The sequence below is a fragment of the Pteropus vampyrus genome, unplaced genomic scaffold (genome assembly GCF_000151845.1).
Source record: "Pteropus vampyrus isolate Shadow unplaced genomic scaffold, Pvam_2.0 Scaffold17, whole genome shotgun sequence".
In the NCBI taxonomy this organism is placed as follows: domain Eukaryota; kingdom Metazoa; phylum Chordata; class Mammalia; order Chiroptera; family Pteropodidae; genus Pteropus; species Pteropus vampyrus.
In genome coordinates, this window is record NW_011888798.1 from 8,051,978 (window position 1) to 8,068,629 (window position 16,652).

Consider the following 16,652-nt stretch of genomic DNA (forward strand, 5'->3'; position numbering starts at 1 on the left):
TATACCCCTACCCATGCACACACACACAAATTATTTCAAAGAACATTCAGATATACCACTTCATCTGTAAATATTTCAGAATAGATTTATAAAAGGACTCTTCTTAAAACATAACATTAGTACACTATCAGACCGTAAAATATTAATACTAGTTATCCTAAAATATTTATACCCAACTGTCATTGGGTTACAATTTGGATCCCAACAACCAGTTGGATTACAATTGGTTGATATGTCCTATAAGTTATTCTTCCTTTTCTTTTTGCTTCCTTTGCAATTCTCTTTGAAATGCTTTTAAAATCTTTTTAAAGGCATGGCAAAAAAGCAGAAAATTAAGGGAAATTTTTGGAGTATTTCCTCTTGGAAAAATGTCTTCATTGTTGGTACTGAGGCCTGGCTTTTAATGGATGTGGTAAATTAGGAAATAAAAGACAAAGCCTGAGACTAGAGCAAGGGGCAAGGTTTGGTCTAAAACAGCTACTACATGCACACATGCATGCGTGCGCGTGCGCGCACACACACACACACACACACACACACACACACACACACACACAGTCTGAATCTTTGGTGTGTAGATTGTGAAAAATCCTGCTCTGACAGAAAAAAAGAGTGAGAGTGCTTGTTTTTCGTGGACTTCACTTTAAGAGTAATAGAAAAAAATGTCACCAAGAGATTTGCTAACCAGATGCCTCTATTAATTAATATGTACGTGAAGCTAAAATTACCACTAATATATTTGAAAGAAGAAAACCCAAGACATAACTGTGTATAAGGTGTTCTGGATTGTTTTGAAGAAAGAATAAAGAAATCCTCTAAGGAGAAAATACTGTTCTAGAAATTGAGAATATAATGTGACAAAAGAAAAAACGTTATTCCCATCTTCATGGACTTTATGTTCTAGTGGAGGAATACAGACAATTAAAAGTTAAATGCCAAATTTTTAGTGTTTCATTTGTCAATTAAGTGCTATGCAAAAATAAAAAACAGAACAAAACAAAATGTAGAAGGGAATTTTACTGGTGTGTGTGAGTGTGTGGTGGGGGAGGGGCTTATAAATTTAAACTTCAAAAGCCTCAATGAGCAGGGAATATTTGAGCAAGAACATGAAGGAGGTTGAAGGTTGGCAGGAGTCATCATCTATGTAACGTCTAGGAGAAGAGAAGTCTAGGCAAAGTGAATAACATGCAAAGACCCAGAGTCAAATTGTAGAAAGAACAAGAAAGATAAAAGTGGCTGATTCATTGGGCACATTAGGATGCAGAGGGAAGATAGAAAAGAAGGTTGAATTGTCCACATGGAAAAAGAAACTGGATTCCCATTGAATAGCATACATAAAAATTAAAAAAAATATATTAAAGGCATGTGAAATTTTTTGAAGAAAAACATAGGATAATATCTTTATGTCTTTGGGATAAGAAAGAATATCTGAAAAGACAAAAATGAAAATCATAAAGTAAATTATTGATAAATTCGACTACATTAAAATTAAGCATGTTTGCTCATCGAACAACAATCCTGAATGGTAATATTTGTACTACATGGAATCAAGCAAGGTTTACTCTCAGAATATAATCTTCAATACAGTATGAAAAAGGACCCAAGCACTTACCATGTTTCATTCACTTGTCAAGTGCTTTACACAAATCAGCTCAATCCTTATAGCAATCCTAAAACGGAATTAACTCTTGTCATTTCCATTTTGCAGGTCAGAGAATGAAAGCACCTTGTCCAAGGTGCTAGCTACTGCAAATAGAGAGGGCTTGAAACCTCAAGCAGTCTGGGTCTAGAGTATGTGTTCTGACTCTGCTTCCTGTCACCCTATCTTACTCTGTTCCTAACCCCTCTGATCCTTGAATATTCTCAACCAGTACAAGAAGAATTGCAATCTAATAATCTAGGTTAATGTGTTAGTCAGTGGATATGGCAACAGTTCCCAGGAATCAAAACGCAAAGTCAGTGAGGATCCTGGCCCCTAAAGAAGGCCAATAAGGACCAGGACCATCGTCATAAGCATATGATCTGTACGAATTCATAGGGCCCCCAGCTCAGTGGGCTCTTGGTTAAATGCTCTGCTGCGGCTGTCTTGAAATTCTCAATAATTTTTGAACAAGGTATCTCACATTTTCATTTCACAATGGGCCAAACTATACTGCAAACTATACTGCTGGTCCTGATAAGGAGAGATGGTCTTGTGGGAAATGAGTGAGAGCCTCTTGGTCTTTGGGCTCATTTTTCCCTCCTTATAAGCACACACTCAGAGAGGTGAGAAGGAAGGGTTTGCTCTGTCCTGGAGTTCTGACAGTTGCTTACTGGTTTTGTTTCTTTCTTACTACTTAAATCCCTTGATCAAGAGAGAAGGCTTACATAATCATCCAGTTACATGAACGTCATAGGATGGTTGAAGAACCCAGTATATGCCAGGTCATGAAGATGTGCTATAAAATAAAAATGTTGAGTTATAATAATTTATACACTTACCTATGATTCACGTTTTTTTTAATTAAAAAACAAAAAACAGATTCCCTTCTGTCTAACCTTATTATTTCCTGTACGTTCTTTTTCTTTCTAAAACACAAATCTGATTTTATCACACCCATGCTTAAAATTTAAATTGTCTATTGGAATTCCAGATAATATCCAAACTTCTTACAGTAGTATAAATCTCTTCACGAGCTAACTGCTGCATATTTCTCTATTTCTTATCACTCCCGCATATGCATTATACAACGCAAGTGTCACAAGCTGCCTGTAATTAAAATTAAAATGTCCTCTCACACTGTCAAGCCTTTGCACATACATGCCCCATACTACCTGTAAGACATTTCTACCCCAAGAAACTCCTGATGGACCAAAACTTAACTCCTCTCACAACTTAGCTAGATCGATACCCCCACCTTTTTAGCTATAAAATCCCCTGTGCTCATTCCTGTTATACAAAAAATTCGTTTACATATTTGAATCTCCTGCGTAAAAGCCCTACGATTAAAATAACCTTGTCTTATTCATCTCAGTGTTATTAGCAGTTGAGAAAAATGCTGGTATATAATAAGCTCTGAAAAAGAGATTTACTGAATTAATGATATATTCATCCATTATCATTCATTCGATAAATATTTAGGGACTTACGTTGTGATGGCCATTATTCAATGTATTTAAGTAGTGAACAATACATGGAGCTTAATTAGAGAATGGTAAGTGCTATGAAGAAAATACTATGGGGTAATGAGCAAGAAAGAGAGTGGGAAGAAGGAGGATTCCTAATTAAGTTGTCAGAGAAAGACTCTGAGTCATGACATTTGAACTGAAAACAAAGTGTTGACCAAAATGCACCAGTGCCAAGGGATGGGAGAAGACCATTTTAGGGAGAAGGAGCAGCAAGTGAAAGTCTGAACAAGATGGAACAAGCTTGGTTGGAGAGGAGGCCAACCTAGCTAGAGGAAGATAAAAGAACCAGTGAAAAGTAGGACGCAGCTTTACAAAGTGGCAAAGCAACAGACTGTGAGGGTGGAGGCCTCCCGATGATACCTTCATGGAAACGATGATCCACTACTATAGTCCTCATTGTCCCAGGACTCTCTCTAGCTCTCTCATTTGTGTCTCCTTTGGGAACAATGAGTGGCATCTAAATCATGACTTTGGAAGAAGGGAAATGGACATGTGTGGCTCCTCTTTCCTTCTACTTTCTTTCTTTGAAATATATCTGCTCAGAGGATGCACACATTCTGATCTTTTCTCAGCCATACTCATGTAAGTTTTTAGGTATCTCACATAGTTGTGATCAGGTGGTTAAGCCTGTCTAATTCTAGGGTTGAGAATCAGATGATATTTTGATCTACCTCTGCTTTGACTAATTTTCAATTATTTCTGAATTTGGGTAGGGGAAAAGGTGGGTGGAAATATAGACTTCTTCAATGTACAAGACCATATATGAGCTTGCTAGTCACGCATAATGTTATTTCATATTCCATGCAGTGTATACAACATAGAATTACTAGACTCTTACTGTTCTGCTAAAAGAAAGTCAGTCTGTCCTTCCTTCTCTACTTCCCTACACATACCCCCTTACCTCTAAGTATCTTTTGTTTATTAAAATAAAAACTTTTATGGCTTGAGTTTGAGTACTCCTGTATACCACAACTTACTCAGGGGAGATGAGAAATGAAACGGAAGACAAGGAGGGACTTATCACATATTGAGCCACTATTGCTGAACTGGCCTTCTCATGTAGGATAAGAAAACCCTAGGAAGTAAGTTATCTCATGAATGCTACATGTTATATCTACGTTAAAAATGAGTATATACAGTCTCAGACAGGTTAACTAAATTTCAGAACATACAACTAAGAAGTTGCAACACCAGGAGTCCATCGTAAGTATGTTAGATTCTAAAGGTCAAGCTCTTTCCAGTACACATGAACAAATTAGAAGAAGCTTAAGACGGAACATAATTAAGTATCAAGCTAAATATAATCAAATCTCAGTTTAAAAAAGTGTTAAGGTCATTCAACAAAGGGAGATAACATTGCTGGCTTAAGTTAGAGATAAACATACTTCCCACAGAACTTACTGCATCCATGCAGTCTACATTTTTAGTTTGGTTATTATTCACACAGCCTCTAAATAAAGTTATGATAAGCATATTCTAGGTACCAGAGAACATTAAATGTAACTTGGAACAATCTCAAATGGCAACGAATCTATCATTCATAGCATATTTAATTTGAGATACTTTATTGTATATCACTGAAAACCTGTCATTCAATAGATATTCTATCTGAACCATCTCCATGTAGTGACTTAATCTTAAGGGAATTTCAAGGGATTAGCAGAATATCCAGTGATAATTTTTCTATTAAAAAACACTTGAAAGTTGTTTGTCTAAACCTGAGCAATCTACTTCATTTTGAGCATGAATTTACTATCTTCTTCATTTGCTACCATACATAAATTATTCGATGTTCTTATAAAACCTGGAGTTCCAAACTGACATATTAAGAATCCAGCATTTAACTCTACCTGTAACTCTAGGCTTTGTTGTTTAATATATGTTTTAAATAGCTCAAAATCTAACATCATAGTTAATCCAGTGAGTCAAAAACTTCTTGAAATCATATCTAATTTAGAATCATATTAAAATACAACCAAAGTCAAGGAAGTAAAAAATAATGTAGTCTTTCTAATTGTAGAAAATTATTTAATAAACTTAAAGTAACACCCCACTAAATCAAAACTAATTTATTTTATTTCTGCAGAGGAAGTACACTGAAAGTCTAAAATTAAACTCATAATTAGAATGGGTACCTTAGTTTCTGAAACGCAACTCATTTATCTCTATAGGCAAATAAGGATTATATTGTGTTGCATTGCATTGTCTGCAGAGAATTCTAGCGGTATGAGAAAGAAACCAGCCAGAAGTAAAAACATTTCGAAAAGAAAGAGCATTCACATCCAAAGAAATACAAGCTTTTTGCCACTAAGGCTAACAATAAATCATTATAAATATCCATGTGAGCCACAGGATTTATTTATGGTAATGTAGCTTGACTATTGAATAAAAGAGATTAATAGTGCTTTAAAGAAACTACTAGATGCAAACTAAAAAGACATAACAGTAGATTTCAGGTTTAAAGAATAGAACTTCATGCATTAAATCTATATTTGTTTATTTTGTTTACTTTTTTGTTTATTTGATTTTGTTTGATATGTTATTTTATAAGAACCAAGACAACATTTTACTATGGAGTATTCATAGGAATGATAGCCTAGGCATTTTAATAAGAATTCAAGTACAAACGGACTGAATATTCTTTGTTTAAAGTAAAATATTTGATCCAGGTCATGCTCAAGGTGAGTCCTTTCTCCTCCCAGTTTTCATTCTACATAAAGGTGTTATTCTACTGCATTTATATTCCCTGGAGTTTCATTTTCTTTTCTAAATTTCTATCATATTTATAACTATTCTCTTCTCAAACTGAAGCTCTAGAGTGCCTTTTGCAGTGGAAACAAGCAGGTGGGTTGTGGCACTTCTCTGCTTATATAGGTCAGCACCTAAAGAGACTGCTGGAAACATAAGGGAGAAGATGAGCCATGCTCTGAATTCTCTCCCAAAGGGCTGAGCTTGGGTGTCTTGGCGAGGTCAGTCTCTGTAGTGAACTACTACTCTCCCTCTTGAAAGGGAATCCTCCTATACTCTGTTCCTGCTGCCTTTCTGCACATCGTGCCCTTCTCCTTCCAGATGGGTCCTGATGTTAAGGGGCCTGATCTGCAGGCTGCTGGGTGACCGAGGGACCTGGCACAAACTGAACCATCAGACTTTCTTACTTGGTAAGTGGAATAAATAACTCAAGGGGAAGTTTCTGTCAGTGTTGGGTGCTTGACTTAAAAAGTTTCGTAGAGTAGGGGCTGTGACAGCAATTCTAGAGCTCTATATCTGCTAGTTATGAGAGTACAGAGATTTAGAGAAAGCCTGTTAGAAAGGAGCAGGATAGCCTGTATGCACAGAGAAGTGGAGACAGAAATGGGAGGAGGTATCATATGGGCTCTGAGAGTTGAAGAGAGGAGCCTCAGTTCCTGTTCTCATTTCTAGTTTGCATAACATGCACGTGAATTTTTTTTCTTCTTTTTGAACATCTGTATGATTTTCTGTTTTAACTTCCCAACAAGTCCCTTTTCACCTAATGTCGCTGGAAGGACTTTGATTCTTGAAAACCAAAATAGACTCAATAAGAACAATATAGTAGATGCAAGTTACACATTCCTAAGGAATCTGTTGCTTCATTGTTAAATTAAATGTTTCTATAGTTTAGTGGTTGTCAAACTTTAATGTGTCTTAGATTTACTAAGGCAGTTTTTTTTTTTTTTTTTGAAATTTTGAGGCCCCAGTCCTGCCTGCCTGACTTCAAAATCAGAATCTCTTAGGGTTTTAACAAGTATCCCAGGCAATTATGAGCTGACATCCATGGGTCAAACTTGCAGGGACCTGCAAATAGATAAGTTGTATCCTTGAGTCAGTCTAGGCCACTGAAAGACTGCACATGACCATAACTTTGTATTTCAATATTATACCCTTGAGTTTTATTTAAAAAAATAAAAGAAAACTATAAAGCCCTTCTACATTTCTTATAGACATATTGCCTCAGTTGGTGACCCCTGTTGAAATGTGAAGTTCCAGAAGGAAATGGCTTTTAAGAATTAGCAGTTGAATAGCCTTTGTTTCCCATGAGAAACTCATAAGATTTCATTAAAAATGAATGAGTAAACAAATAAATAAAAGGGCTGGAACATGCTTCTCATTAAACCACATTTGCCAGGAAACCAGAGACTAATCTTATTCTAAATCCCACATATTCTATCGCCAGCATCATCATGTGTGTTCTTGCAGTAGCCACACAAATCATCCGTGAAAGGAATTTAGTTGTAAAGGCAGATCAACTTTCCTTTTAGCAGTTTGTTAGGTATGTAGGCTTTAACTGGCATCCATTTATTTGACATGGATTTACTGAATTCTATTCTATAATAAGTTTATTACTTGGCACTTTTGGGAATGAAAACTGAAAAGGCCCCAGGCCTCAAGGACTTCATGTTTCTTCTAAGTGACACACACACATTTATCAATAGCTAAAATGCAAGCTATTCATACGAGGTCATGGGACTCCAGTGTAAGGAGTGGTTACTTCCAGCAGGGGGGTCAGGACAAATCCTGTGGAGGAGGAAACAATTTACATGTGGTAAAATGGACAAACGGTAGAGATGAAGAGAAAGATATTCTAGACAGGGAGTACTGATGATCTTCCTTACAGTATTCCCTCATAGCACCCTGAATTTCTGCATATCACATTTTTAACTGCATATTCATTTAGGTAATTATGTGTTCAAAATGCCTCTATCTTCCACCACTAGAGTGTACTCTCCGCAATGCAGGGATGTATATTTCAGTCACCACGTTACGCATATGCACAGTACTTTGCACAGTGCCTGGAACACAGTGATTGTTCAGTAATTGTTTATTGCTGAATGAGTGGTCAAGAGCCTAGGATTCCAAGTGGTTTTGGCATTTATTAGTTTTGCAGTCTTGGGTCCTATACCTAAGACTCTATTTCCTCATATGTAAGATGGGGTTATAATAGTTCTTTTCATATAAGGTTAAAATAAGAATTAAATAGGATAATGCATATAAATAGGTTATAGCTATCATTAATTTGAGAAGATGCAGTGATATGAAGCCAAGCCATGCTGAAGTTACAGCCTATTAGTGATAAGAGTTTTAACTTATCTAGCTTTTTTTTTCTATAATGGTACAGTCTTACCAAGCAAGGCAACGTAGTAAGTTTAATTTAAACTAGTATTTTTACCTGGTCTTTCCTCCTTTTGGACCAGATGACCAAAAGTACTTCCCTTGAAAATGCTATTGCCCCATTTACAGAGCAGAACTAATGGAACTGCTGTTCCTTCTTCATCAAACTGTCCTGACAGTCATTGACAAAGCACATACGAAAGAAATGTGTGATAGATTTGTAATGTGCAGAGCCCATGTCACAGGTTTAAGATACCAGGCTCCAAATGTTTCTTTTGTAAATTAATTAAATTATTTTTAAATTATAGTTTACATATAATAATTTATTAGTTTCAGGTGTATAACATGGTGATTTGGCATTTCTATACCTTACGAAGTGATCACCACAATAAGCCTAGTAACCATCTGCCACCATACAAAGTTATCATGATACATTGACTATAGTCCATATGCTGAACCAGATCTCAGATTCTTGAACTGCTAATAAACAAATATGATGAGTTGTGCCTGTGAATATGAGAAATAAGTTGTGAGATGAAAAGAGGCAGGCCCTGGAGTCAGTGAAAACTGAACCCCAACCCTGGCTTTGCCTCCGACATGTTGGGTGACCTTAGATCAATTATTCATCTTTTTGAGCCAGGTGTTCCTCATCCGTCAGTCATATACAATAAGACCAGCTTCCTGGGGCTATTGTTGGTGGTAGAGAAAAATCTCAGCTGGTGTACTGTGAACTCCAGGTCCCTGTAAGTGTACATCAATCTTTGGCTCAGAAAGAGGAAGTAGGGAATAGGAGAAAGTATGGACTAAGAAGCCTTTCCTATCAGCTGTTACTCAGACTAACATTTGCTATGAAGAATTATAGGTAATGCCAACTAAGAGCTCTGATCTCTGAGTAGCAGCTTCTCCTTATAAACCAACAGTGTTCCTTCATGTCTGGATGTGGTCATGGGGCTCTAATAAAATGTTCTAATTTTTTTTTTTTTTTGCCAAATCTGATTTTTTTTTTTTCAATTCAAATCTACTTCCTACTGAGTTTTAATACAGACAGGCATAAGGTGCTAAATTTTGAGGGGGAAAAAAACACAAGAAATAAAAAAAATTAAAAGAATTAACAGAATTTTATCTACCTCTTTTTTTCCCAATGAATAAAGAGAAAGTTTCTTTTATGAATTTTATCAACAGAACTCCTCAGTTTGGTAGGAATATGAGCTAAACTGTAATCTCTACAAGCTTAAGTTTTTGTCATTCCTTCTACTAAATGTTCAGGAATATTTATTGAGTACTGGAATCATATAGTGATCTATGGGCTTTAAATTATAGACTAAAGGGGGCATGGCACTCCCAATGGAGCCTATAAAATCAAAGGCACCTATACTCTGTCTAATGGGTCTTGGGCTTGGGACATAGATGTGAGATATACATCTTATTTTGTTTTTCAAAAAATATTTGGTAATAGATACATTCAAAATCTATTGAGGTGGTAACTGAGATTTAGGTTAAGTCATCTTATGGAAAAAAAGTCATTAAATCATTATATTCCTTCAACACTATTTGGAGGGCCAGTGTTCCAGGTCCCAAATCTTGATTACTCAAGCACAGTAGACTCCTCATTACTTGAGAGTAAATTAGTACTTCATTTTCTACTTCCCAAGCAATCGGACAAAAGCACAGATGAACCTGTGGGGAGAAAAAGGGGAGCGCATGTTCTTGAAAGGGGTAAGTAAAGAGAGAGTGGTGATAGTATGCCTTTGAGTGGGAGAAATTCTCAAGTCTAGGATAGGTAATTTTTGACTTATTTGACATTCTGAATGACCAATATCTTTTCCATAATTATCCTGGATCCACCAACAATCCACCATTAATGCTGTAGTTTCATCCAAATGGAAACAAAATCTTTAGGAATTAGAACCGATTGTGGGAAAGACATAGAGTTCGTTTACTCATTCACTCGAAAATTACTGAGTGTTCATAATGTGCCAGACATTGTGCTAAGCATTAGAAGTTCATTAATAAAATCAGAAGACTCCTGCATTTTAGATTTTATAATTTGTCCAAAAAAAATACATATATGGAAACAGGTGCCATAATACCAGCACATGGAGGACTAGATACTGCAGGACACCAACAACATAAAAGATAAGTTCCCTGACCTTAAGGAACTTACATGTTTAATAACAGCAACAACAATAATAATAATAATAATAATAATAATAATTTTTCATATTCTGGAATTCTTCATGAGTTTCATTCTCATTTAATCCTTATAACAATTCTGTAAAGTAGATGCTACTATATTATTTCATATTAGAAAAGAAGAAATTGAAACATAGGAAGTTTAATGTGAGTCTAAAGTGATTTGTATGACAAAAATGAGATCTGAGTCAAGGAAGTCTAATTTGAGAGTCCATGCTCAACCACTACACCCAAGCATAAAAAAAAAATTTAAAAAAAAATTTTTAAAAAGGTATCTTTGACACTGGAAATTCAAGGCATAATGTCAGAACGTTAGACAGAGGAGCAAAAGACACCACCAAATGAGGTTTCCTATCAATTCCCAGCAGCAGTTTGCTTTGGGCCTGTTACCATGACACTGCTCTCCAGCTTGCCCCTTAGTGATGAAAGATAATTATTGACAAATAATTAATCATTAACTTCATCATTCCTAACAGATTATAGAAAGAGTCATTTTGAATATGCCACATTTTATCTTCCAATATAGTAACTTTATACCGTACATATTTTTTCTTTCCATAGAAGTAGGATATATATCTGGGAATTACATCAAAATAATCCATTGGCAGTGGAATGGGGGATAGTGCTAGTATAGACAAACCAGAGTGGCCATGACTTGATGATTATTTTTACTTGTGTGATGGCTACACAAGAGTGCATTCTATTAATTACTACTATTTCATATTAACATTCTATCAATTTATGTATATGTCTGAAATGTATAATATTAAATGTTAAAAATACACAAAGATAGAAATACCCTTAAAGATAGAATGAGAGAAATCTTGGAAAATCAGCACTGATATGTGACTTTAGAGTAAAAAACATTAGATGTGATGCTTATGAGAGCAGTGGCCAAGATAATTAATTTCCAGTACTACGCAGGCAAACAATATCAATGAGCTCCTACAGCAGATTAAAATGTATGTGAAGACATCTTGAAAAGTATAAAACACTAAATGAGTGTTTCTCATCCCTACTCCATTTATAAAGGTCAATTATAGAGAGTTTTAATATTTCACATTTCTCTTCAACATGAACAGATTCTGACTAAGTGAACAAGGGGAGGTGAATCTTGGACATCTGTTCATTGAAAAAGCTCCAAGGGGCTGAAAACCTCTACAATTAATAATCCATTGATTTATTAAGCAAACAATGTTGGATACTTCAGGCAGGTATTTGTTTTATAGGCTGAAAGAAGAATAGGAGAAAATAACAAGAAATGTACCAAAAAAAAAAAAAATCGTTCTTGATTATGTGGCTAATTTATTCTGGGACTTGAAAACTAAAAAGACCACACAGGACCACAGACTGATAAATATTTGGTTTTCTTAGAAGAATGTGGGACTACAGTTAATCCTTTAAGAAGAGACTCAGATAAGGAAGGGTAAGAAGACAGGAAGTGTGGCTAGAGAGTGTTTATAGTTCGACAATACTTTTAAATCATAAAGATTTACCTCATGAACCCAGCTAGGACCAAAAAAACTTGATTCAAATAAAAGCTCATCCATTGCTAAGGCACCAACCACCCTACCACTTTGGCTTCCCTGGCCATTCCAAAAACCTATTAAATCATGTCTTGGTATATTTAGAGATCTCCAGGTATTCCATTGTGCAGCCAAATTTGGGGACCATGGACATAAACTCTTCTCAACATTGATGAGCCAACCTGAAACCACAGCTGCAAAAGAAGAGTTCTTCTTCCATCCTCATTCGTTGAGGCTGCCACCTGCTCAGGCCCATCCTTCTCCTGATCTCTCAGTTTAGGTTAAACCACTTCTCTCCGCCTTGCCCCCCACACCTGTGTCCCCACCTGCTGGTCTGTCCCCAGTTCATGATTATCACTTTACAACTTTGATTATGTCATTGTTTTGCTCAAACATTTTGAACGAACACCACCTAGAGCTTTCTAACCAACGTTTAGGTATCACCTAGGAGCTTGTTCAAAGATACAGTTTCAGGCCCTGTCCAGACCTACTAACTTAGAATCAAACTTGTACTTTAATAAGACCCCCAGGGGACTTATATAAGCATTTAAGTTTGAGAAGTACTGCTTTAGAACAGTATTGCCCTAAGTATCTTTTGAGGGACACTCTCAAGACAGAGAATCTACTACCTGAATTCAAAGGTACGCCTTTCTTTCTCTTTACAGGACACCCGTCCATTCAAAAAATATTTATTGAGTGACAATTATGGTTCATACTATGCTGGGTTTAGAGGATGCAGCAGTGAAAACAACAGAAGTGGTCCCACATTCATGAATTTACAATACAGAAAGAGCAATGTTAACAAGGAAAGGTATGTATAGGAGTGCCATAAAGGGTATGTGCTGGATGCTGTGGGATGATCTAGTTCATGAGGTAGATGGGGGAGGGGGTTATGCAGTTTGGGAGATTAGAGCAGCATTTCTGGGGAAAGGCTCCTACAACAAGTCCCTGCAGAAGCACAAATTGAGGGCTCAGGAAGGAGGCGCAGCTAAACACAGTGCTAGCTTCACACGGCAGGTGCAAAGGCTTGGAACAACTGTAGAAATGCTTGCCCAGTGCCTACTCCATACAAAGCATTGTTGTAAGTGCTTCCTTTATATGTAGATGTGATTATTAACTCTGTTTTACTGATGAGGAAACTGAGGCACAGAGAGATTAAATGATGTGTCCACTGTCACACAGAAACCCTTGGAACTCAACTCTGGCCATATTGCTCCAGTGTCTACATTCTCAGCCACGATACTCTAAAACGTTTGAGCTGGGAAGAACATAATGCATTCAAGAACCTGAAAAATACACCATATGTCCAGAGTTCAAGCAGTGTATGGTCATATATCTATGGCCCTTTTTTATCATAAGGGGGAGAATGCATCACCATTTAGCAGCAGCTTCTTACAACTCAAATTTTTAAGAAATATTCCATATTTACTGAATCGGAATTTCTACCATGAAGCTGAAAATCTTCATTTTAATAATGGTTCCAGGCGATTCAGAGGCATAAAGTTTGAGAACCATAGGCTTGGAGTTACCATTTTCTTCAATAATCTCCTCCGTCTCATAGTCCCCCCTAATTAACCCATGGTTATTTAATAATATACTGGTCCCAAGGTATAAACTAAACACGAGGGTTAGTAGACTTGAAGTGGAAAGCTAGAAGAAATCTGAAAATTGAATCTTTGCTTCTCCAGGTCCCTTGGCTGCCAGGCTGTGAAAAGAATTATCTAGGCTTGAAAAATTGGAAGCAAAAAGAGACCACAGAGACTTAGAACTATTTTCATTTCAATGTCAACATTTAAATACCTAATTGAATGAGGAAATTTGAGTAAAATTTGAAATTACTGGAAGAGAAAATATTTCACTTGCCCTGTGATGCCTCTATCCTTAGTCAGTGCTAGGAGAAGACTCTCAGGCAACAGAGAGAATTTTCATGAATGTAAAATACACTTAATAACAATAGTTGAAGTAATCTCTGGCCACGAGGGTGCACTGGCTCAGCAAAGCTGATATGCCTCCTAAGTGTCAGGAGACCGTGACGGTTCCACCACTAATATCTGACTGTCAACAGGGTATTCTTTTTAATTCAGTCTTGTCCTTTCTTATAACACTTTAACAAAGGAATTATGGTAATCTCTCATAAGGAAGAAACTAAAAGAAATAGCTAAACCTCAATAAAATTCTATCATTGTAGATTATTTTATCTTTGTGATTTTTTTCTAATATTTATCTTTAAGAGTCTGAATGTTTTTCAGGAATGTTACTATTAAAATTCCAAAAGTCAGCCTTCTAGATGTTGCCTTACAAATGGTTCAGAATAGAGATCATAGCTTTTCTGTCCCACTCTGTCTGAAAATGACATTCCCCTGACTACTCTCAACAAACCCTGTTCATCCAGTTCTCTTACTTTGGATCTTCACTCAGAAAAGTTAGTTTTGGAGAGTTTCTAGAAGATTTCAACTCCTTGAAAGATCAGATAAATATTCTACTACATTTTCAAAGTTCTTTCATATTCAATATATTTATTTCTGATGCTTTCCAAAAGCAAATGTCTTTGGATACTACTCTATTAATGCTGTGACAAAGAATCGTTAAGGTGAAATAGCAGTTATAAAAACTTTATGCAGGTGTCCCACCATTGCAATATAAGACACTGATGATGATAAGATTCAACAGCTGTCAATAGCCCTTTGCCAATCACTGAGAAGTGGTTTGAAATGGCAGTCAGATCTATGTCAGTGTTGGTCATATTATCATGTCACTCCCATGAAGATATGTGAGTCGATGTGCATTTGAGAGATTCTAGTTCCATAGGGCTGGGATTTTCCAAAGAAAGGTGTTAATGCTCTCAATCTCTGTGATGGGTTCTCTCTTCATGGAAGTTCATACGTCCTCCTCCTTTCTGCCAGGAGTCTAGTGTAGCAATAATGAGAGCCATGCCCTGCTTGAGAGGACATGACTGTCAAGAGAAGACCAGAGATGTGTGAATGAAACCCAGTCCACTCTAGGCACTAAGGCTAATATTTTTTTCATCCTTCCTTTTCTTGAATGTGCCTTTTCTTACTGTGGCAGTAGTAAGACTCACAGGACCAAGGTTAGGGTGGGAGACTAGGAGAGAGGCACTAAGTTATTAACTGCTGGTCTTAGGCTAAAACTGAGTTTGGGGGCTAGGAGGACTTGTATTTCCACATGGACTAAGCTCATCAGGAAACCGCAATAAGCATGGGGGGAAAGGCATGTTTTTAGGAAGAGGGTCATTTTACCAAAGAGCTCTTATGTGTTTATTAGGATTAGGTATTAAGTATCTTGAATCAAAGCCCTCTAAATACACCCAAGTGTATAAAACATAACCATTAAATGTAAAGAAATACAAATCCTATATTGCCAATTTCTGTGTATTGCCAATACTTTTAAAAGTATCTGCCTTTGTTCTTCTGCAGGCTTATATTTATTGGTGATGTAAGCATAGTGCTTAAGGCCCTATATTCTAATGAAGATACTTGGGTCAGGCTCTAAACACAAAAGAACAAAGAAATTGTGATGGTGATGATGTTTTATAAGGAACCACATACAAATGGTTGTTCAAAATGTCACCAAGGGATTAATAGAAGATGAATACTCCAGCAATGCACACCAGTGACATAGTATCATATAATAACTGAATGTTTTCCCTGCCAGGTTTTGATGGATTTGGAAATCCAAGACTTCGTTTACAAATTTTATAAACCTTTTCTCCAGGATGACATGCAAATAAAAAAAAAAAAAAGGTGTTTACTTCCCACAATTTTTCTCTTATTTAGCAGTGGGGAAAATAATCAGGTGGTTAGGAAAGAAAGCACTAAGAAAACAGCATCCACCTACCTGATTGGCACAGGCTTGGGCAGGGCGTCCACTCGCTGAAAGCTGTCACAATACAGTCTTTTTTGCATGGGAGAAGACAAGGGCGTACTATTTCAGGGCGAGTAGAATCTGGACATCTGTCAATGTAAAGAGACCATATCAATGCCTGCTGAACAAAGTAATTTTTTTTTTTTTTTAACATAGGGATTTCAAAACAGAAAATATCACCCAGGGAAGTGAAGCCACTTATCCAAGGGCTCACAGACAGAAGCAAAGCAGGAGATTTCAGCTCTCTGGATCTAGACATCAAAATACTTTTTTGCTAGACTAGGAAAAGAATAATACCTGAAACTAATGAGAGATAAATGCCAAGAAAGTATCTCCCCTTCAGCATTAATTCTTTTAGAATGAACATAGATGATATATTTTTTGAAAAGTGTTTTATTCAGGGTAATATAACAAACCAGTGGCATCCTTCATAAGGAAGAGAAAAATAAAGGCAATATATGGATATTTTGAGAAACAAAAATAATTGAAGACCACTTATAAATCTTTGATAATTATTAGAATTTTAGAGTATTTAAATAATTGGCAGGCATCTCTTTAGAACATGTAGATTGATGAGTTAGAGTAAGCAAGATAAGACAGACTGCGAATAACATGTATAACTAGCTAGCATTAACCAGAGAAACACTTCGATTCTGTTATTTTGTTGATAATTCATTCAATGCTCATACATGGGAGGAAAGTAATAAAGTCAATAGATTTATAATCACTTGAAAGAACTAAAGTCTCAGAATGTGG

General features: G+C 36.3%; 1 protein-coding gene across 2 annotated transcripts in view; it reads right to left on the minus strand.

Moving 5' to 3' along the window:
- The window catches only part of THSD7B (thrombospondin type 1 domain containing 7B), a 793,340-nt gene that overhangs the window by 340,324 nt on the left and 436,364 nt on the right, over positions 1–16,652 (minus strand). For both annotated transcript variants that reach the window (XM_023527487.1, XM_023527488.1), the window contains one exon: positions 15,870–15,985. In XM_023527487.1, coding sequence (XP_023383255.1) covers positions 15,870–15,985 — 116 coding nt within the window. The remainder of the gene's footprint in view (positions 1–15,869; positions 15,986–16,652) is intronic.